Source organism: Schistocerca serialis, chromosome 7 (genome assembly GCF_023864345.2).
Source record: "Schistocerca serialis cubense isolate TAMUIC-IGC-003099 chromosome 7, iqSchSeri2.2, whole genome shotgun sequence".
In the NCBI taxonomy this organism is placed as follows: Eukaryota; Metazoa; Arthropoda; class Insecta; order Orthoptera; family Acrididae; genus Schistocerca; species Schistocerca serialis.
In genome coordinates, this window is record NC_064644.1 from 146,724,710 (window position 1) to 146,748,867 (window position 24,158).

At 42.9% G+C, this 24,158-nt stretch overlaps 1 protein-coding gene across 1 annotated transcript; it reads right to left on the reverse strand.

The window, feature by feature from the left end:
• Positions 1-15,790: 15,790 nt before the first annotated feature.
• On the reverse strand, positions 15,791-21,969 carry LOC126412665 (cuticle protein 19.8-like). Its single transcript, XM_050082366.1, has 2 exons — positions 21,927-21,969; positions 15,791-16,133 (listed from the first exon to the last, which is right to left on the reverse strand). Exons 1-2 carry the CDS (start codon positions 21,936-21,938, stop codon positions 15,900-15,902), a joined length of 246 nt encoding a protein of 81 aa, XP_049938323.1. The 5' UTR covers positions 21,939-21,969; the 3' UTR covers positions 15,791-15,899.
• Positions 21,970-24,158: the final 2,189 nt, after the last annotated feature.

The window sequence follows — 24,158 nt, forward strand, 5'->3', positions numbered from 1 at the left end:
CGCCCTTAATTGTTTCTTCGAAACACATACTAAATTATGGTGATAAATTTGTCGTCTCTGTTACAATAATTAATGGAATAACTTTTTGAGAGTAAGCTTGAAAGTTGTAGATTATAATTACCAACTTCCTAGTACGAAGTTTCAGGCGTTTGTTAGTTGCGAGCAATCTTTGCTGTAATATCTGTGCCCACAACTTGCGACCCGCGTACATGGTTCTGCTGCGCCGATTTGTCTTAACTGATGTCATTCGGGCGAGCGCTGGGTCCGCCAATGAGAATTAAGTGCAGCTGTGCGTTCAGCGCTATTTGCGGATCTGAGGGTCAACAAAGTTTCTTCTTCCTGCTTTTTTCTGTGCTGGCTTTCGTCCTATTCACTTTTTTGTGTCTTAGGGTGTGATAAAAAATATGGTTGGTCTGTATTACGCTGAGAAAGAATGCAGCCTAGGCTTCTTTAAGTCAAATTACGATGAGAATCGTGTACATTTCTGTTTGCAAGTACACTGGAAAACAACGTAACATTTTTGTTTAATGGCTACAGTTGCGATCCGTACTCGAACGAGAAGTTCCTATATATACTGAGGCAGTATGTAGTGAAGTCTGACTAGCAGTCACGATTTACGTGGCTAATATTTCTTTCTCTTTATATGGTGTAATTCAATCTTAATGTAACTGAGCTAACTCATTTCTCACATTTTTGTTGGCTACACGTATGCTTTGTAGGCTAAGAGTTTGTCTTATCATACTATGAGTATTCTGCAGCAATTGTAGAATTATTATTGATGTTTCTTGTACATCAACTGTATCTATTGTGTTTGTATAATTATCAAGTGATACAAAAGCCTAGTGTGTTCATTACATCCCTTTTGCCTGTACGGCAATAGATAGCAAATGTTTATAGGATCATGTGTTAGTTTCTGTGAGATTTAGGCTACTCAGTACAAAATTGTAAGTAGTTCAAAAGCCCAGTTGTAGTTTTGCGCTTAGAATGTGTGCCTGTGTCAAGTTATTCCTAAACGTTAGTCAGACTCCTTCACGATGTTACTTTCTCTGGTCAAGTAGCTGAGTAAAAAGCGTTGCCCGGGCACGTGTTTTTGCCAGCCTCCTATTAGTAGATCTACCACCCTTCTCTTCGTACGTCTCGTTCTAATACCCGGCTCCCACCCACTCTGTCCTTCTCCTCCAACCGTCCTCTCTGTCCACCTTCTCCACCCAACTTTCCGTGCATCTCCTTCCACCCCTCCCTCTGTTCATCTATTCCTCTTTCGCTGTCCATTTCCTATTTCCCCTATCTGCGTCCATCTCTTCATTCCCACTCTCCGTCTGTCCATCTACTCCTACACCTTCTTTCCCTCCACGTTATCACCCCCCTGCCAATAGGAGGCTAGTGGTCCTTAATCCCAACAAAATATCTTTCCAGATCGTAACTCATACGTGCAGCACATTTGGTTGAAATCGTTCCAGATATTTGAGATGAGCTTCTTACCTTTGGCGCAGCATGCATACACACATGTAAAATGTATTTCACGTGTATTTAACATACGTCAGACGTATTTGTACACATAATTCACTTGTACTTCTAGCGAATTTCACCCTTCAGTTTCATTTTCACGCAGTTCTATGTCTATGACATCGTATTTTTCGAACTATGAGTCGTACAATGATATATAGTCTTGCAGGTAGTTCAATGGTATCTCAGGCTACTGTCTGCGAGATGTGATATGAATAGAGTTAGCAGGAAGATGTAATACATTAAAACATCGTGCATGATGAAGCAGTTTTGCACACATCTTAGCGTTTATGACGTCGTTTCTCGTGAACTAAGTGTCGTAAAATGATATAATTTTGCTGGTACATTCAGTGGTGTGTTCGAATACTGTCTGCAAAATGTGTCGCGTTTGTGGATAGTATTAAAGAACTAATAAGCTAAAACGTCTTGCCTCATATGGTAGTTTACTGCACGACCAACGAAAAGGCAATAAGGGATGAACTGTTTTATCATGATCATTTCGTGGGTACTCTCATATCCAATTATTGAAAAACTAAAGTACGGATACACAAGTGTCGTAGATTACACAGCCTTCTCACCTCTACCCAACACCTTTAATGTGTAAGTGTTTGTTACCCTCACAGCCTATCTTCCCGGACATTACCAAGTTTGTCTGAAATCGATCAACTGCTAAAAGAGGAGTCTTGGCACTTGCTACGAAAAGAAGAAATGCAGATGATGCACGGGTATTCATTGGACAAATATGTTATGCAAGAACTGGTTTGCGATTACATTTTCACGCCATTTGGGTGCATAGGTTCTGAGAAATAAGTATCCAGAACAACCACCTCTGGCCGTAATAACGGCCTTGATACGCCTGGGCATTGAGTCAAACAGAGCCTGGATGGCGTGTACAGGTACAACTGCCAATGCAGTTTCAACATGATATCAAAGTTCATCAAGAGCAGTGACTGGCGTACTGTGACGAGCCTGTTGGTCGGCCACCTTTGACCAGACGTATTCAATTGGTGAGAGATCTGGAGAATGTGCTAGCCAGGGCAGCAGTCGAAAATTTTCTGCATCCAGAAAGGCCCTTACAGTACCTGCAACATGCGATCGTGCATTATCCTGCTGAAATGTAGGGTTTCTTAGAGATCGAATGAGGGGTAGAGCCACAGTTCGTAACACATCTGAATTGTAACGTCCACTGTTCAAAGTGCCGTCCATGCGAACAAGAGGTGACCAAGATGTGTACCAATGGCACCCCATACCATACCGCCGCGTGATACGCCAGTATGGCGATGACGAATACACGCTTCCAATGTGCGTTCACCGCGATGTCGACAAACACGGATGCGACCATCATGATGCTGTAAACAGAACCTGGATTCATCCGAAAAAATGACGTTTTGCCATTCGTGCACCCAGGATCGTCGTTAAGTACACCGTCGCAGGCGTTCCTGTACGTGATGCAGCGTCAAGGGTAACCGCAGACATGGTGTCCGAGCTGATAGTCCATGTTGCTGTAAACGTCGTCGAACTGTACGTGCAGATGGTTATAGTCTTGCAAACGTCCCCATCTGTTGACTCAGCGATCGAGACATGGCTGCACGATCCGTTACAGTCATGCGGATAAGATGCCTGTCATCTCGACTCCTAGTAATACGAGGCCGTTGGGATCCAGCACGGCGTTCCGCTTTACCCTCCTGAACCCACCGATTCCATATTTTGCTAACAGTCTCTAAATCTTGACCAACGCGAGCAGCAATGTCGCGGTACGATAAACCACAATCGCGATAGGCTACAATCCGACCTTTATCAACGTCGGAAACGTGATGGTACGCATTTCTCCTCCTTACACGAGGCATCACAACAAAGTTTCACCAGGGAACGCCGATCAACTGCTGTTTGTGTATCAGAAATCGGTTGGAAACTTTCCTCTTGTCAGAACGTTGTAGGTGTCGCCATCGGCTCCAACCTTGTCTGAGTGCTCTGGAAAGCTAATCATTTGCATATCACACCATCTTCTTCCTGTCGGTTAAATTTCGCGTCTGTAGCACGTCATCTTCCTGGTGTAGAAATTTTAATGGCCAGTGGTGTATACGTGTAGATATTCATGAAGAAGTGAGGGTACTTTTTAATAGGACATGTGTCTATGGCAGATCAGTGTGTGATGGAACTGTAAAAAACTCACAGACAGCATAAATGCTTTCGTGCAATAACTACAATTTCTCGTCGCAGAAGTGCTCGCAGCTGACGTATTTGGTATACACGGACAAAATAGCAACTCTGAAATGCAAATGCAGAGCATCGAATCTGGTATTGCTCAGATATATTTGTGTTGTAGAGTGTCACGGGCTGGGGGATTCCCATTACGTGAGTGCCACAGTTGAAGAAGCCGTCCGGGATGTGCTGTGACAGGCACTGGCAACAGCGGAGGTTAGTGCTGTGCACTGCACACGAAGATATTACTACAAGTCAAACAGCGCTCTCAACACAAACAGGGCGTCCGCAGGGACGTGGCGTTTCGAATCAGTATCCGTGCCCGGCGGGCGGTCATGTCGTCCTTCTTGCAATATCCTGAGTATCGCCTCGCACGACAGCCAGCTGGTAGCTTGCAGTCGCTTCACCCATCCCACACACCAACGCCGGAATCAGGGGGGGCTCAAGTTTCACCACCGACTGCGGCGACGACGTCAGTGTGATTCTAGTGCCCCACATAACATTATTTCCATGTGAGTTTTCCATCTTTTGGCATTATATTTCACTGTACCAGGAGACCTATGACAGTGTACCACTTTCGAAGACGTGAGAAGCAACGAATAACAAGAACGCTCATAAATATTAGGTACAAGCCGTTACAAAGCTGTACCCTGAAAATACGTCTTGTGTCAAAGTTGGGAAGTTACTATCACAGAAACTTAAGGTTACCAAACAATTGAGATAATGTCGCTGCTTGTCGCTTTCCCTCTTTAAAATATATTTGAATGCAAAAACTGGAAAAGAAAGTGAAAGGGTATGGAAATTAGGTGATGACCTCCTGTTCTCCCCAAATTTTGGCTACGATCATGTGATTTTCACAGAAGAATAACGGATGTGAACTATATTTTAAGAAAGCTTCAAGAACAATATCTACAGTGGCGTATGAAAGTTGATTTTAGAAAGACTTAATACTCGGCTGTTGGAGGTATATGGTGGAATCTTGTTGTGAATGATAAACCTATAGCAAACCGTAGTCGATCATGCAAATACAAATATTTAGGGAGAGTCGTTTCGGATAAAGGTGGAAGCAAAGAGGAAATAAAACACAGAATGGGTAGGGGAGATATAGCAATCAGGCAGTGCCTGTGTTATTCTGATTGCGATGCAAAGTTTCTCTGGAAATGCATGCATTCCAGCACGAGTTTCATTGTCTTCATCCCATTCTACAGCCGATGGTTGTCAGAATCCGCAACTCGGAATACATTTAATGTGTATGTCAAAAAATTTGAAAGGGAGGATACACAAAATTACAGTTGAGACCATGCTCTGTGTGGTACTGAACTGTCTGATGTCTCCAGGGTCGATGAGAAAAGATGAAATCCAATGGAAATAGAGTTTAAGAAACGAAGTTCTGAAGTAAAAAGAAGAGAAACGAAGTGCTATGTTGACAAATCGAAGTTTCGAAGGATGTAGCAGACACAGTTGATAACAAACGGCTGATACGGTATGGACATCTTAGAAGAATGCTAGAGCTGAGGTGTAAGATAGACTTATGCAGTATGACACTGGAGACCTTCATAACTCATCAAAAGACGAAGACCCCCGCTACATTGGAATGATAGAGTGATGTGTGCGATGCAGGACAGGGTCATGCAAGAAGAGGACTGGCAGATAGAAGCAGATGGAAAGTTGGTTGCGTGGGGTGCCATATGGTGTATAAAACTCACGGAAGGAAGGAAATATACGAGATTTTCATTTTCATTTTTTTCCGGTGGGGTAGACTGTGTACGATTGGGATAGGGTGCTCTTACTGGCGAAAATATTTGGCTATGGGGAGGTACAAGCGCAAATACATGCAGCTTCCCTGTCGGAGAGTCTTCCACACTACTGCACCGTCTCGCCGATTACAGCTTGAAGGGTCCCACGCTGTATTCTGGAGGCAAAAAAAAAGGGCTTGCAATCAAATTCGTTCGTTAATACGGATGGTAGACTGAGTGTTTTTCTCTTTTTGTATTAGACTCTAGACGTTATACAACAATGGTTGCTTTTCGAATCAGTTTGTTGGTACTGTTATAATCATGTTTATCCCACAAAACGTAAGGGTGAGGACAACTGTGAACATTTTTGTGGGTACAATTTTTGTGGGTGCACAGCATAAACTCTTTCTCCATCATTGCTAATTTATTCTTTGACTGACATGTGGAATAATCGGGTCTACTGCCAGATATTTGTGTTTTATTCCTCATGTCAAGATCTCGCCGGGAAAGCCTGAAGAATTATTCTGTGACTACTCCTAATAGAAGCAATAATGTGGATCTTTAGGCAATGTCACCTACATGGAATAAGTGGATAATTTATTTTCGCCATAAGAGAAACGATCTTACGCCAAGATTCCTCACAGGAAATACAAAGCAACAAGGTCGAAAAACTAAAAAAATCTGCAATTAGCACAGACACGTCTCTGAAAGAACCTATCAAAGACGAGAGGAGGCCAAACAGATGAGGAAAAAGTCATTGAAAATGTCACTGAACAATAAGACCAAGAAATAGCACGAAACGATAAACACCTCCACCATCATCACAAGATGAGGAATTTTTCAGTATTATTTTGTCTGACACAATATACTAAAAGTAGGTCTTTAGAAACAAGGGTGCAAGGCCAGGAAATTATGGACTCTGCTCTCACTTAGAGTGCACACATGGGGGTCCCTATTATATTTTCTATAACTGCGATAAGTCTGAGTACAGATGTAATCACATTACGTTGTTATTTTCAGTTTGTAAAGTAGATGAATAGAATTTACTTCGTTTTATGTCATGTTAAATACTTATTTCCTAAGAAGATATTATTTCCCTGTACTATAGATTCACATCGACAACGAAGGAGTACTTGCGATACTGTTAGTTACTGATTATCGATTACTTTTAATGTTGATCCTTGAAATAAGAATTTTGAACTGCTACGCTGAAGGCTGCTATGTGATAGTAAAAATATGTTGCCAAACTGCCTTAGCAATAAAAATAAGGATAAGATTGAATTAAAATCATATGTTTGAATTGTCTTTCAAAATGGTTCAAATGGCTCTGAGCACTATGGGACTCAACTGCTGAGGTCATTAGTCCCCTAGAACTTAGAACTAGTTAAACCTAACTAACCTAAGGACATCACACACATCCATGCCCGAGGCAGGATTCGAACCTGCGACCGTGGCGGTATCGCGGTTCCAGACTGCAGCGCCTAGAACCGCACGGCCACTTCGGCCGGCGAATTGTCTTTATGTACTTCACTGTGGACCTCAACCTTTGTCACATCCGCCTTTGGTATAGGCTCGCTTGTGACAAAAGATTATCTGGAACTGCTCCTGTTAAATAACTATTGTGAATAGCAATAAACTTCTAGTATTCATACGAAGAAAGATGTACATAACGAGATAATCAGCGTATTTCCTCCGTCCAAATGACGTACAAATGACATTAGGGACGTACAAAGAAAACTGTCACAATTGTACCCAGTCTAGCCTTCTGTACCACATATAATGTTTGCGAAGCTCCAGTTGCACATCGCAAGTTTTTATGGAAATTTAATTTTTCAAACTGATATAGTTAGTTACAGTGCTAGAAGGCGTCATAGTTCTCAGAACGGTGGCGAGAAAGCGTCTTAGCATCATGATTCGTATCATGTTATGTTTCCCATTAAACACCCGCGTAAAGCGAATGTACGGATTGTTTCTGCGGTATGCTTTGAATGTTGCCCAGGATTTTCAACATTCTCAACAGCCGTTATTGGGCGGGAAACAACCCACACGTCTCCTGTGTATGTGTCTTTACGGTACGCTTTGTCCTAAACCTGTGAGCTGGAATCGTGGGAGGAGTGCTTTTGGGGTCTTACTTACTGCTGGACAAGTTGAATGCGCCCCTGCATCGTATTCTTCTTTTCAATACTTTCCGGACGCATTACAGAAAGCCTCACTTTGTGTTGGGCGACAGCTGAAGTTTCAGCAGGATAGAGCATCGTCACAGCTTAGAACGAATGTGAGTAACCATTTAAATGGAAAGGAAATTGAAATAGTCGTGAGGGTCCTATGTTCTGATTTCCATGTTCACCGGATCTTAATCGACTAGATTTTTATTTGTGGGGACGTTTACAGGAAGACGAATATAGTACTCCACCAACGAATGTACCCGACCTAATGGCATGCATGCATGCCACTTAGACAATGGTGGATGCAGGCCCATAAGATGATAGCATACTTGTATGACGTTTCAACAATGGTGGATGCAACTCCAGCAGAGTATAATCTAGCGAGTGGCGAAGTGTTTGCAAATGGAAGGTGGTCGCTTTGAACATCTTCTCTAAAGTGAACATTACTCGTACGTGTATATACCGGCTGTGTGAAGATAAGCGTGGACTTGTTGTGGAATTATTGTGCGTAGAACGATGTGCATTGTGGTGTAGCCTACCTGTCGTATTTTGTACCTCATTGGGTACAGTCGATGTTACTGTTTCCACTGTCATTCTCTGTTGGGTCTATTTGTGTCATGAACGAAGCAAAGCGATCGTATATGTCCGTAAGAAGTTCACTTTATGTCCTAATGCTTAAAAAAAAGTAACGTAAAGAAAGAGATATACAAAATACCACAGTGTGAGGGTGTAAACTGGATACAATTTGATGACCACACTGAAAAAAAAAATCATTTCCCGCGAAAGCATTTCGAACATCAGTGTTTCTGCAGATCGTTACCTCGTTGCCCACGGCATGAGTCGCCTCGCTGAGCTCATGGGGTAGCTGCTTATTTTTTTCACGCTCTATATTTGGTCTTATAAACCGTTTTACAAGAAATGAGAACGTATCAAAGATACGTAATAAGGCTGACTTTGTGCACAGCCAGTAAACATTTACACGCTGCGATCCGAATTTGACAGCCAAGACATTGCTTTGACCTTTATTCATCGCGTCCGTGAATCTTCTGACGTTAAAATTACTCATAATAAACGCGTAGTCGGTTAAATAGTGGCACTAGTGTGTGGACTGCATGATTTATGGATTATCAGGGGAATGTAAAAGGGGATAATTTATTTGGCTGAGTAGTTGTCATATGATGCATGCTCATAAAATTTGTCGACGTCTTCTTAGCAGACACTTTATGTGGAGTCGTCTGAAGAACTAAGTCTCATGTTAAAGTTGGTACCTCTCAACGTAACCATAAGTACGGACAATTGCTTCGTGACGCAACAACGAATGTGAATCGTCGACGTAGACACGCCCTTAAGAGGTTCCATACGCTGCCGCTACTTGAAGAGTACATACTAGGACTATTGATAAAATTTCGCTATGTCGACATTTTTCCAAGTAATGCCGTTATGAATCGGCGATATTTGTTTTAACATGTATCGAAATATCGATATCGGAATGGCAGTGTCGCGTGTCAATTCCTTACTTTGTATTATATTTTTTTCTCGATTTTCGGTAAGTATTTGAAATTGATCTTTTGAAATTGTAGTAGAAGATAATTTTACTTTCACTGTGTGAAGGAGTCTTACCACTTTTTGCACTTTGCTCAAGTCCGTTCCTTCTCTTTGACTGTGTCGTGCAAGTATAGATGACACAAAGAAGTCAATTTGCACTACGGGGAGTGACAGTGTGAATGCGTGAATGGAATAACAAGATATCCGATGTGAAGAAATAGGACACCAGTTGCGTTAAAAAAAAAAAGAAAAATGCTTAAGTAGTGTGCTACTTCTTCATCGGCATCCTTCAAAAACATTTGCTTAAACTGATGAACAAAAATGCAAATGACAAGCTTGATTTTTTGGTTTTTTTTGGAGGTGGGGGGGGGGGGGGGACTTGTGAGGGGGAATGCTGACGTAATCGGCACTCGGCTCTACCAACAGAAACTGCAACGTTATTTCACCACGTAATTTCGACACTGCAACTGCTAGATTGCCGGTGTTGCAAAAAAACAAAAAAAAACAGAAAAAAACCTTGGAAGTCGATATGAAGCGTTCCAGACAAATCCCATATGCGACGAACCCGTTCGACGGGCCCGTGTGACACCTTTCATTCTGCCATGCAGTTACCATTGTTAGCTGAGGGGTTATTGCCAAGCATGAACGTGCATCGTTTTCCTTTCAGTTCTGGCTCTAAGGGGGATAAGCGAGCTGCTATCTTGTTGATGTGCAGAGTATCTAATAATAAATCAATAATGAAATAAACAGCTATGAATCGGACAGTATATTTATAAGGTGCAACCGACATGTACTTTTTTTTTTTTGGCCTTACGTCGATACTCTTTCCTGGCAATATGTCGATAAATCGATATTTCCTTAAATATCGGTACATCGGACTCCCGGATTTCCGATATTTTTAAAAGTATCAGCAATCCTAGTACATCCGTCAGAGCGCAGTGCCGCTCAGCCCCCTCACTGCAATCATCGTTTACCTCGACAACACCGTATTAATCAAATCCAGCAGCACGAGTCGTGTTAGAAGTTAGATCTATATCGAAGTTGATAATCATTTCTACTTCCGGATAAGACTATCATTCTGAACTGTATAAAGTGATATGTTAACGTGTTTGGCAACATTAACAAATATATAGACGTAGCCTGCGAACACGGTTTGTTTCCAACAAAAGTATTTGAGATCGTTCAAGTTTTAATAAGGCGAAAGTTTTGTATATATTTTGCTATATAATCGACCTCCTCCCGAGGTAAATCTAGGGTAGCTATAACCACTTCACGTACGAAGCGAATATCGCAATCGTTTTTTGCGTCTGAAACTACATCCGAATCTACACTTTTCATGAGACTCCGAACTTACGTAAATGCAATTAATGTTCCACCATCAAATACGATGAAGATGTTAGATTTGTGTCGAAACTGTTTTAAGTAAAAGATAATACATACAACAGCGTATGACTTTCCAGATGTACTCAACGCCTGTTCTCCTGGCAAAGATTTACAGCATATTGAGTCCCAATTATGTATTCTGCCAACATACCAACTTACACAACACGAAAGTTTTACTTTATTCGCTAAAATCAATTTCTCTGTTTACGTGTTAAAATCGTGAATGAGGAATCGAAAATATTCTATAAGTTGTCAGGAGGGAAAAGCCCATCATTAACTCCTTCTCAACGACTCAGTGTTTAATAGTATTATAACCTTCATCCGTTCTAAATTATAACGCGAGACTCTTGGGGATGAAAACGTGCATACTGGCGATAAAATATTTGGCTTCTCCATCATAACAACATTAACTCGAAAGCTCTGAGAGTCACGCAAACTTATTGGTATGGTAGAAGCTGTGAAAGAGTGGTTAGATGCTGAGTTAACACGATTTCAGACATTCTTTAAACCAGATTTATTAAGAAACAATTCTTACTCTAAATGATTTTGTTTATACTGCTCCAATATCAAGAGTAAAATACCGGTGATGCAGTAATGTCAAACTGAGCTCAAAGTAATTACAACATCAACTAAAAGTTTCAACTCAAACACCATAACTTCTTCTAATAAGAACATTTTCAATCACCAATACAATCTCAAAAATGCATCTAGTAGCTCTCAAACATTGATAACAAATGACAGCAATTCAAACCTAAAAACAATATTTAGACAAATCCAATTTAACAATAGCACTTGAAATACATAAAAACAAATTACAGCGGGACCCACCTATCACCAGTTTTGTACGCACCTGTTTCTATCGCAACAGATTTTAAATTTCGCTCTTTACTGTACAGGAGTAACGAGCAACGTCAAAGGAAGTTCAGGTGCACAAACCCTTCAGATAAACTACTCTGGTACGAAAGGCAATTACGTAACTCAAAACAACTCTGCAACACTAGACTTCATCGGCTACTACCTCAGTGCGTTTACACACCCATAATCTTTCAGTCTACTTTTATTCCATAGCCAGTCTTGCGCACGCTTCCTGGCAGTACATTAGAGACATCATTGGACTGGTGCCATAAGACCTGAAACATAAATCAGTTACCACTGGTCTAACACATGCATACGAAATAATGACCCCCAGCAGGGCAAATTCAGTGACAACCTTGTAACATGAACAGTTGAAGCAAACAAATGACCACTCACGAAATAGTGAAACTAACTAAGTCACACAGATTGGCAAGTATCCAACAGTAAAGTCATTCACCTTCAAATGGCGTTAACCATCACTCGCGTGTATATGCAACCAGGCCGCAGCGATAGTACAGTAACGGCTGTACCGATCACCCATCTTTGCTTCAACCGCCGATCTCCTTCGGGCAACACTAGTGTTGTGCAACCGAAGCACACTTGCATGCAAAACGGGAGCTCATTGCCAATTAAGCTTTAAATACAAGCGCTCTCAGCTACAGCTAGGCCGAGCTATCACTCCAAGTGCTCCAGGTGTGGCCAAGTGCCAGCCGGTGTGGCTGAGCGGTTCTAGGCGCTTCAGTTTGGAACCGCGCGACCGCTACGGTCGCAAGTTAGAATCATGCCTCGGGCATGGATGTGTGTAATGCCCTTGGATTAGTTAGGTTTAAGTAGTTCTAAGTTCTAGGGGACTGATGACCTCAGATGTTAAGCCCCACAGTGCTACGAGCCATTTTTACGTGTGAAAAATTCTCGAACGTTTTCATGCCTAAAAGAGGTGGTGTTTTTTGACTTCTGTGTCCTGCACTCCAAGAAGTAGAGCGGGGTGAGAGAGTTTCGGGGTATTACATAGATGTACTTACTTTGAACCGAAATTCCAAGAGACTGGTACCTCGACAAAGGTTCATCCAACTGGTGATAGTAGGATGGGGTCCAGTTCCGGCATTCACCTAATGCCCACGGGAAATATCACGAAGCCCTTGGTCTGAACTGTGGAATTTTGCAACAATTTGAATTTATTGCTGGTGAAGTATTTTCCACTGATCCAAGGAAAGTAACACTGTCAGTGTGGATGTATGTGTGTCTTGTGTTGGCGTTCGTTGGTGGAAAATACCCTCTGATATACAGCGTGATCAAAACAGTCTGAAAAATAGCGAGGATGTTACTGTGTAGGTTGTGCTGAGAATTAAATGGTTCAAATGGCTCTGAGCACTATGGGACTTAACATCTGAGGCCATCAGTCCCCCACAACTTAGAACTACTTAAACCCAAGGATATCACACACATTCATGCCCGAGGCAGGATTAGAACCTGCGACCTTAGCGGTCCAGCGTTTCCAGACTGAAGCGCCTAGAAGCGCTCGGCCACACTGGCCGGCGCTGAGAATTAACTGTTAAGGAAAAATTTCAATATGTTGTACCGTTTCCGAGTTAATTAGCATTGAAGGTAGCTAGTCAGGCAGTTGCGCACCCAAATTCAAGCCCACCGGCAAACACGATGTCGCCGAAAGTGTTCCTTGTTTGGTTACCTTAACCTGAACAAGAGAGCGATGCAGAAAATGTTCACGGGATGGTAATAAGGATCGAACCAGCACCAAAGGCGGAGCTGTCTCGAGTCCTATCTCTGCTGCGAGAACAACTGACGCTAATTGTAGTCATATCTACCGACAGTAATTATAGTCGTATCTGGCAGGCAATTTCCATTTGTGAGAGCAACGACCTGATTTTAATGTTAATTAACTGGGAATCGGTGAAACGTACCAAGCTTAACAATTATTTCTCAGCACAGTCTACCCACGAAACCCTTAAAAGCTTTCCACACTGTTTCTGACCACCCTGTAGAAATCTGTGGTAATTGAACTGAATATTGCTGTTGGTTGCTTCCTTTACTAATTTCAGAAAGGGCTGTTTGACATATGGCCCGTTGTAGAATCGTGACTCATTTTACCCATTACCTAGGAGCGGTAGTTAAATTTGCTGTTTTGAAGAGCGCGCCGCAGCACGTAGTGCAAAGCAGTCGCCCTCCGTTTCTGACAGTGGCGCCTCTGTGGCAATCGCAGCTTTGGTGTCTCACCCTGGTGGAAAAGGGGAAAGATTGCCTGTTCACGTGCATTTAAGGGGCGCTATGACGACGGCAGCGGGGTCAGCCAGGCTGAGTTAGTCAGTCGGAGGCAGTTGCTCAGCTAGGGCAGTCTGTTAGTCACGCCGAGTCTAGTCAGTTGGTCAGGCGGAGTGAGTCTGGGTCACTTGTTACCGGTTGCTGGTCTGTCTCTCGTTCGCATCTGTGCGGCAGTCAGTGACTGTTTGTCGTCCGTAGTGCTGGTATGTGTTAGACCGCCAATCCGCTTGAATTTGTTTAGGCTATGAGCGTTGGCGGTTGGATCGATCGGTTGGCTGGTCGCGCACTGAGACACGAGATGACTTGTCCGCCTTGAGCGTCGGTGCATGTGAGGCCCCAACGTGAGCGCTGTATAGAAAGGGGTAGTGGCTTCGCGGTTCACAAGAGAGCAACAGGAGCGGAACCACGACATCGGGCTGGCCGGGGCGAGCTGCGACGCTGTGCGACGGGAGATCGGCGCACCTTCCTGCGTCCGTTGAAGCGGCTGGCAGCGGACGGTTTGGGAGAGCGTTGAGGGTGCTGCGCCAGGTTTTCGCCAGCAATCGCAGTGATTGGAGATATGTTGTTTCATTTACTTGTTAAATCCTACTTTTTTCCTTGGTGAAATCAGCAGCCACTTTGATTTGGGGTCGACCATTCTTGTCCGTTTGCCCACCTGCGGGAAGGTGGTTATTGTGAATTGGGTGGTCCATTTTCCCCTTGCGGAATTGGGGAGATTTAGAGCAATCAACGGTTCGGGTTGTTTAGTAACCCCCCATCCCCCCTGTCAATCTGTCATACGTTAATAGCTGCCTCTGTCATGTTTGTCGGATTCGGTGTTAACGAATTTATAGATTTAAGGGAAGGGCCGAATTCCTGAAATATGTTTTTATCTTGCCTATCATCTTGCGAGGCGGTATATGTATAATGTAGAGCATGTTGTACACTTTATGTAAGTCTGAATTTCACGGGTTTGTTTAAATAGTCATTTTTATAAAGTTGCCATCCTACCACCATAAGAGCCCTTTTAATAACAAATTGCACTTTTGGTGGAAAAGAAGTTCTTAATGTGAGTGTTTGTACCATTTCCGTCCCTCTTACGGGATGCATAGTTAATGTGTTTGTGTGAGTTGTTAAAAATTTTAGTTTAAAGTAGTCTGGTGTGTTGCAGATATGCACCAGTGTAGTGTCTCTCAGAGGCCGTTGTGAGCGGTAGTGACTACGGCCGTGTTGAAAGGGAGCGGAAGCTTCTCAGCCCGAAGGCTCCTACTGTAAAAAAAAAAAAAAAAAAAAAAAAAAAAAAAAAAAAAAATTCTGCCTCTGAATAATTGTAACTTGAAACTTCGAGGGTGCTTTCTGCTCATAAATTTTAAATCTGTTTTTGAAAATTCTTTTATGAATAAAATTTCCATTGGTTGAAATTTAATTAGTGACCATCAGTTACTCCTTGGCAACTATTTCCATGCTCACGTAGCTTGTTAATGTTCTTGATGAATCGCTAGTAAATAAAGTAAATTCTTTAAGAAAAGATTTTGAAAGTAAATTTTAGCGGTTCAACCTAATTAATTATGAGAGAATATTTCTCAGTTGTGAATGCATCGGGGGGATACGTCTTACGAGTCCCAGCATTAATATCACTGTCAAGGAAAAAACTTCCAAAAAACTTGGTCGGGAACAGGTGATGGGAAAAATTTACTTTTGGGCAATGCTCTTCACTGTTGTAGACAAAAATCAATATTGTATGAAACTGACTTGCGCGTCGTATGTTGTTTGTGAGTGTTAAACCCTATTAAACATAAATAAGACGGCGCCATATTTGACAATCAGCAGCTGCTTAAATGCAATGAACAAGATACCATTTTCGAAGTTTCTGTGACTGTACTAATGATGACTATGATACTTTACGACCCTTCTGTTGCCAAGTTATTCCATTTGTAGTGGCGCTCGAGAGCACTGTCTCATAACGTTTGAGGGTTATAATGCATGACCAGTAGTACCTATTTACTACCAGTAATGCACTAAGACTTAATTGTTATTGCTGTAGCTTAATTTGTTATTTCAGGTTCGGTCATTTGTTTAGCTGAGGTCAATATCACTAGAAAAACAGTTATATCAGGAAACACAATGAAAAGTTTCGGCCAATATGTTTCAAGTAATTTATTCAATCAGCCAGCATACATTCGTAGGTCTTGTAGTGCGTATCGTCATCCCAAGACAGAAGCCTTCAAGGGCAGACAAGTGTACGTGGTGTTCATCCGAGGATAGCTGCCCTGTAGGCTGCTGGGTACGGGGCTACGTAGGCAGCCGAGTACGGAGCGGCGTACGCCACAGGGGCGGCGGCTGCGGTGTAGGCGACGGGGGCGGCGACTGCGTGGGCGGTGTAGGCGACGGGGGCGGCGGCCACGTAGCTGGCCAGCAGGCCGGGGGCCGGCTTGGGTCCGGGGGCGGCCAGGCAGGCGGCCACCACGGCCAGCACGACGATCACCTGCGAGGGAGAATCAGGATCAATTACTACTGCGTCTTAAGTGGCTATAAGCCATCCCTGCCTTCACAATTGACATAATATTTATGTAACAAATCGCACATCGCCAGTTAAATCGTAATTACAGTGTTCGGTTTAGTAAAAGGAGCTCAATTTTTTATTTGTGGGTGCCCAACCGAATTTTCAATCCCTTTTTTACGCACGTCAATCCGATGATCAACTCAGTCAATTTCCTTAAGTTTTGGTAGAGCTATTATGCTAATTCTCCGCCTGTGCACCTACAATGACATACTGTTGGTCTCCGGAAAAGATATATAGTCGAATCAAACTTGCTTATTTAGTTATTTTTTTTTTATTTTTTTTTTTTTTTTGCTTTTCTCAGCGCTATCCAGCTGTGTCGAACGAAATGGCTTGCGAAGTTTTATAGACGTAGTGCCGGATTCAAAGCTCTACTTCCACATACACTCTAAGGAAAAATAGCGACGCAGCATGAATAAACTTTCAAATAACTTCCGGGAATTCAGCCAGGTAATACTTTCAGCATCCCCCGATATTTCGGCGGTTGCTGAAATTGTTACCTGGCTGAATTCCCGGAAGTTATTTGAAAGTTGGCAAATGGCTCTGAGCACTATGGGACTCAACTGCTGTGGTCATAAGTCCCCTAGAGCTTAGAACTACTTAAACCCAACTAACCTAGGGACAGCACACAACACCCAGCCATCACGAGGCAGAGAAAATCCCTGACCCCGCCGAGAATCGAACACGGGAACCCGGGCGTGGGAAGCTAGAACGCTACCGCACGACCACGAGATGCGGGCATTTTGAAAGTTGTATATGCCAGAAGAAATTCTGGTCTCACATGAAGAAACTGTCCGAATGGGACACAAATCGGTTGATCTGATGTACATGTACGGTCAAACAAATGATAACTGTTTCACGGCAAATCTGATGATATATTCAAGGCACAGAGCTACACAAATTGACCAAGTCTTTAACGCGTTGGTCCACGTTCGTCCCTTATGCAAGCAGTCATTGAGCCTGATATTCCTTGTCAAAATGGTTGGATGTCTTCCTGAAAGATAAAGAGCAAAATTCTGTCCAGAGATCCGGCGACCTTGCTGGCGAAGGTACCGTTTGTCAGGCACGAAGACAAGCAGTAGAAACCCTCGCCATGTTTGGGCGGGCATTGTCTTCCTGAAATATATGCCCAGGATGGTTTTTCGTGGACAGTAAATCGGAGAGTAGAACATCATTGACGTACCGCTGTGGTGTGAAGTACCCGGGGATTTCCTATGAAAGGAAATGTACCATAACAACCCAGACCATCACTAACCGTTGTTGGGTGGTATGGCGGGTGACAGAAAGGTTGGGATCCTGCCCCTGTCCAGGACCAGAGGTGGATTAACGCGATATTGACTTGCAAAGTGTGAAACTCTGTCTTTTGAATATATTATGTAATATTTATGAAACGGTATCCATTTGCTTGTCTGTACACGTACATCACATCTACGGATTTCCATCCCATTCTACTAAATCTTCGTGGTGCGTCTTTTTTGTCTTTTAGTGTATCAGGTTTTAGGACACTGCTATTGTGACAGACTCCTCAGTTAAGTCGTCTCAAAGACTAGGTGTCATTATCACCGTACTGCTACGTGGTCTTTCATTTACTGATTATGTTAAGGTCAGTGTTCAGCGCGAATGACTACCGTGGGTGGTGTAGTCAGGAGTGTCACTGATGTCCCGTGGGCCTCTCATCGATCAAAAATAGATAACGCTGTGAGAATGTGAGTTTAATTGGATAACTTTGGAAGCTCTGAGAAAGAAATGAATGACGTATAGGCCCTTGGAGGAGAACTCGTCTATTATTAGCGTCATGACTTGACCAACATTTCTGCCCCGTAAGTGTAGTAAGGATAACATTCTCAGCTTATTTACTGATGTATTCGTTTTTGGAATCCCAGAATCTACTCTGTATGAATCAACATGGATTCCGGAAACAGCAATCCTGTGAGACCCAACTCGCTTTATTTGTTCATGAGACACAGAAAATATTAGATACAGGCTCCCAGGCAGATGCTATTTTCCTTGACTTCCGGAAGGCGTTCGATACACTTCCGCACTGTCACCCGATACACAAAGTAAGAGCCTACGGAATATCAGACCAGCTGTGTGGCTGGATTGAAGACTTTTTAGCAAACAGAACACAGCATGTTGTTACCAATGGAGAGACGTCTACAGACGTTAAAGTAACCTCTGGCACGCCACAGGGGAGTTTTATGGGACCATTACTTTTCACAATATATATATATATAAATGACCTAGTAGATAGTGTTGGAAGTTCCATGTGGCTTTTCGCGGATGATGCTGTAGTGTACAAAGAAGTTGCAGCATTAGAAAACTGTAGCGAAATGCAGGAAGATCAGCGGCGGATAGGCACTTGGTGCAGGTAGTGGCAACTGACCCTTAACATAGACAAATGCAATGTATTGCGAATACATAGAAAGAAGGATCCTTTATTGTATGATTATATGGTAGCGGAACAAACACAGGTAGCAGTTACTTCTGTAAAATATCTGGGAGTATGTGTGCGGAACGATTTGAAGTGGAATGATCATATAAAATTAATTGTTGGTAAGGCGGGTACCAGGTTGAGATTCATTGGGGGAGTCCTTATAAAATGTAGTCCATCAACAAAGGAGGTGGCTTACAAAACACTCGTTCGACCTATACTTGAGTATTGCTCATCAGTGTGGGATCCGTACCAGATCGGGTTGACGGAGGAGATGGAGAAGATCCAAAGAAGAGCGGCGCGTTTCGTCATAGGGTTATTTGGTAACCGTGATAGCGTTACGGAGATGTTTAGCAAACTCAAGTGGCAGACTCTGCAAGAGAGGCGCTCTGCATCGCGGTGTAGCTTGCTCGTCAGGTTTCGAGAGGGTGCGTTTCTGGATGAGGTATCGAATATATTGCTTCCCCCTACTTATACCTCCCGAGGAGATCACGAATGTAAAATTAGAGAGATTCGAGCGCGCACAGAGGCTTTCAGACAGTCGTTCTTCCCGCGAACCATACGCGACTGGAACAGAAAAGGGAGGTAATGACAGTGGCACGTAAAGTGCCCTCCGCCACACACCGTTGGGTGGCTTCCGGAGTATAAATGTAGATGTAGATGTAGAACCAGTTTCAGTGCTACAATACTCCATATCCCGGTTTCTCTATGGATGGCCACTTTAATACTACGTAACCATTACAGTACTTTCTGTAGAAGATTCAAGACATCGGTGTCCGCCTGTTACCGGCAATTATTGATACGGAAGCAGTACATCAACTCAAATCAAGTTGTAGAGGAGCCTATAACACTGAAACCAGTTGCATATGAGTTAAACCAGCAGATACAGTGGGTGGTGTCACCGTTACTACACACGAAATACAATGACAGCTTTGTTCCAACATCCACAAGAAGAGGTGTGTGCAGAGATAATCCTGTTGGTTTGGAGTCCAGGCAGCTACTACAAAGAATAAGCCAACAGCACCTGAAGATAACGACTGGATCGGTTGTTGAAACATTCTGCACTGAAACATTTTGAACTGGCTGAACACCCAAAAGTATAACAAAAATCTATAACGCTGAGAACAGCTAGAAGTTTATAGGAGGAGCATATTATGTGGTGCAAAACAATTCCATATGTAAAAAGTCATTAAAGTTCGACCAATATATGAGTCAACATAAAAAGGTATCAATATTACTTAATTCTTCTTTAATATCAGCAACAATCTCGTGTCTTCTGGCAAGTGAATGTACACTTTATAAGCTAAATTTTATTTTAATTAGCTTAGCGTGTAGTATTTCTTCTTTACCTTGCAGTATTCTAAGGAGAAGAGTTACCCTATTTAGACATGGCTGTCTTTACAGTGTGTAACTAAAGACGTGTTACTGTCTTATCTCGGATGGTGGGAGTTATGCGCTGGTCTTGGTTCAAAAATTGAAAACAGATTATTAAGAACATCTTCGAAAGAAAATCAGCCTCTGCTTTCGATTTATCCTTTGGGGAATTACGTAACAAATTATTTATATTGTGCGACTGAGAGAAATATTTCTATACTTGCTGCTCTTTGAAGAGACAGGCATGTGAAGAGACAGCTTTAGTATGAACAGTATAAGCGTTTATTAAGACGACGTATGATTTGACAGCACCTTGCCACCGATCTGTACTACGATGCCGGACCTATCCACAAACGAATAGAGGCATTACGAAAGAAAAATAGAAGGTAATGAAAGCTAGATAATTTGGAAGACTGGAACTGGTTTTCAGTAATGAGTTAAAATATATTTTGTACACTTTGATCTACGAAAGGTAGTCTCTACACAAAAATAAAAAAAAATTAAAAACTTAAAAAGACCGGAGACCTTTTGGAGGACCATAGTTTAACTGGGATAGTATCCTTTTGCTTTCCCTTCACAGAGCAACAAACGGAGCTCGCTGAAAACGGAAAATGGCTCTGAGCACTATGGGACTTAATATCTTAGGTCATCAGTCCCCTAGAACTTAGAACTACTTAAACCTAACTAACCTAAGGAAATCACACACATCCATGCCCGAGGCAGGATTCGAACCTGCGACCGTAGCGGACGCGCGGTTCCAGACTGAAGCGCGTAGAACCGCTCGGCCACACCGGCCGGCAAACGGATTAGTCTGCAGATCGTAGCGGAATGGGAATCACTGCGCCAGCTGGGAATTTTGTTTTAGAAGAGACATAATTAGGATTGTATTTTATTTTACGTGATATGTTTCAAAGAAACATATACATTGAGAATTGTTACAAATTCCAGCAGGAGTAAGAAAGAAAATTGTACACGTGTAGCAATATGATAGTTGAAATAACTGTTTGCGCGCACACAAGCCATCAACTATTCCTTGAAGTCGGACAGGAGAGGACGAGCATGTTAAAAGATCATTCGATATTTTTATACACTGTGTAGACGCCGTGGCTTCACAGGAATCTGTATAATTAAACTCACTTAAAATTTGCTTTCAATTCAACCTACGGTTTACTTTCTAACTGTTGTATCGTTCGATTTGCTACCAGTCACTTTCCACTGTTTTCAATGATTCTACGCTATATCATTGATGTAATGTTTACCAAAATTAGATTCAGTGAAATAGGGTCGTGAAAATATACTTTCCTGGTCTACGATAAAAGCTAAACAATTTCGATTTTCATGATTTGCTTTTATATAGAACTAAGAACGATCTAGGAACGTATTGATGATGATCTTACAACGTACTATATAAACGATGTTTCATCACACATACCAAGGATAATAAACTCAACAAAGAATTAAATAAGCAGTGAAATAACTATAATGACAGGAAATGTGTCTAAGTGGTGGTAGGGAAAGCGAAGACTCGCCATATCTACTTGCAAGAGCTCTGCAGTACGATATATATATTTCGTTTCACTTGTACTGAAACATTACTGTTAAAAATCTTCAAACTACGCGTTGTAAATGTCGTAACAGGGGGATGGTAATATACTGAAGACAAATTTCAGGAATGATAAAGACTAAAATCTCAGAACATTTTAGATTGTGGGACAACTGTCACGAGTCACTGTCCACACACTAAACGCTGATGTAGATCACATGGTCGTAAATTGGCCTTTAACCTGTAAGCGTTGCCCAAATTTCTTGGAGAGTGATAATATAGAGTTTGACACAAATCGTGCAATGAAAACCAGAGATCTTTTCCATGGAGATGGGCGTAAGTGGCGGAGAGGCAGCTACTGCGGGCTCACCTGCTTGAACATGTTGCTTGCTGGGCTGTCTGCACACAGAGAGTGCCTGTTGACTCGTCCTCGGACCCTTATATACGTAACCGCCGGCTGATCGGGCTCGCTTCCAGCTCACGTACTTCGCCGGTTACGGCAACCCACGGAGAGCTGTCCACAGTGCCAGGCGGTGGACGCAAGTCGAGGACCGCGCGCCTGGCGCAACTCAGCCCCCGGTGTCTGATTGCGATGACAAGGACTGATCACCTAATGTAGCAGGTTCCAGGACCCTCAACGACTTCTGGTTACAATTACGGGTCGTCCCTGTATTTGCGGTACTACCTTATAATACACTACTGGCCATTAAAATTGCTACATCAAGAAGAATTGCAGATGATAAACGAGTAGTCATTGGACAAATATATTATACTAGAACTGACATGTGATTACATCTTCACGGAATTTGGGTGCATAGATCCTGAGAAATCAGTATCCATAACAACCACCTCTGGCCGTAATAACGGCCTTGATATGCCTGGGGATTGAGTCAAACAGAGCTTGGATGGCGTGTACATGTACAGCTACCCATGCAGCTTCAACACGATACCACAGTTCAACAAGAGTGTGACTGGCGTATTGTGACGAGCCAGTTGCTCGGCCACCGTTGACCAGACGTTTTCAATTGGTGAGAGATATGGAGAATGTGCTGGCCAGGGTAACAGTCGAACATTTTCTGTTTTCAGAAAAGCCCGTACAGGACCTCCAGCACGCGGTATGGCATTATCCTTCTGAAATGTAGGGTTTCGCAGTGATCGAATGAAGAGTAGAGTCACGGGTCGTAACACATCTGAAATGTAACGTCCTCTGTTCAAAGTGCCGTCAATGCGAACAAGAAGTGACCGAGACGTGTAACCAACGGCACCCCATACCATCACGTCGGGTGATACGCCACTATGAAGATGACGAATACACGCTTTCAATGTGCGTTCACGGCGATGTCGCCAAACACGGATGCGCCCATCATGATGCTGTAAACATAACCTGGATTCATCCGAAATAATGACGTTTTGCCATTCGTGCACCCAGGTTCGTCCATGAGTAAGTACACCATCGCATGCGCTCCTGTCTGTGATGCAGGGTCAAGGGTAACCGCAGTCATAGTCTCCGAGCTGATAGTCCATCCTGCTGCAAACGTCGTCGAACTGTTCGTGCAGATGGTTGTTGTCTTGCAAACGTCTCCACCTGTTGACTCAGGGATCGAGACATGGCTGCACGATCCGTTACAGCCATGCGGATAAGATGCCTGTCATCTCGACTGCTAGTGATACCAGGACCTTGGGATCCAGCACGGCATTCCGTATTATCCTCCTGAACCCACCGATTCCATATTCTGCTGTCATTTTATCTCGACCAACGCGAGCAGCAATATCGCGATACGATAAACCGCACTCCGACCTTTATCAAAGTCGGAAACGTGATGGTACACATTTCTCCTCCTTACACGACGCATCACAACAACGTTTCACCAGGCAACGTCGGTCAACTGCTGTATGTGTATGGACAAAATCCTACACTCAGATACCCACCTTAATGATGAGAGTGTCCCACGTGAATTACTGAAGGCGCCAGCCTTTCCAGTCAATAAGACAGTGTTTGACATCAACTAGAGAGCGTATATTATACATGCGTACTCGACTTGTTAGGGAGACTGACAAATCCTATGTAGGAGTCAAAACGGTTTCTGGACGTGTAAAATTCGACTTCCTCTGTTCACTCATGGGATCCAGAAAACTGTAGCTCCGACTGGTGCAGCGGTTTAGGACTTCTAGTTGCCTTTAAATGCAATTTCACGGCGTTGCATAACGAATAAATTACGAGCGTACGGAACATCCTAACAATTACGTGATTACAATGGCGATGCGTGGAGACACCTAACAAACAAATTATATGTTGTTCTTAATGGTGAAGTGTCGACGAAAACGAAGGTAGCGTTACAGGACCACTCTAATTAAGTCTACATATGAAAAACTAGTCACTTAAACTATGTTGACATTTATGGTTTCCCGTAAGCGACAGGGCTGAGCACAGAAGGGTGCCGTCATCTGCATCTCATTACAAAATTCAGAGAAACTTGCAGATTTAACAGCTGGCAGGTGGCTTTCAATCAAAATATCCGAAATGATAAGTAGATTAAGAAATAACGTTATCGATTGAGTATGTGATTGGAGATGAATCACCTATATCAGTCACAGATTTTAA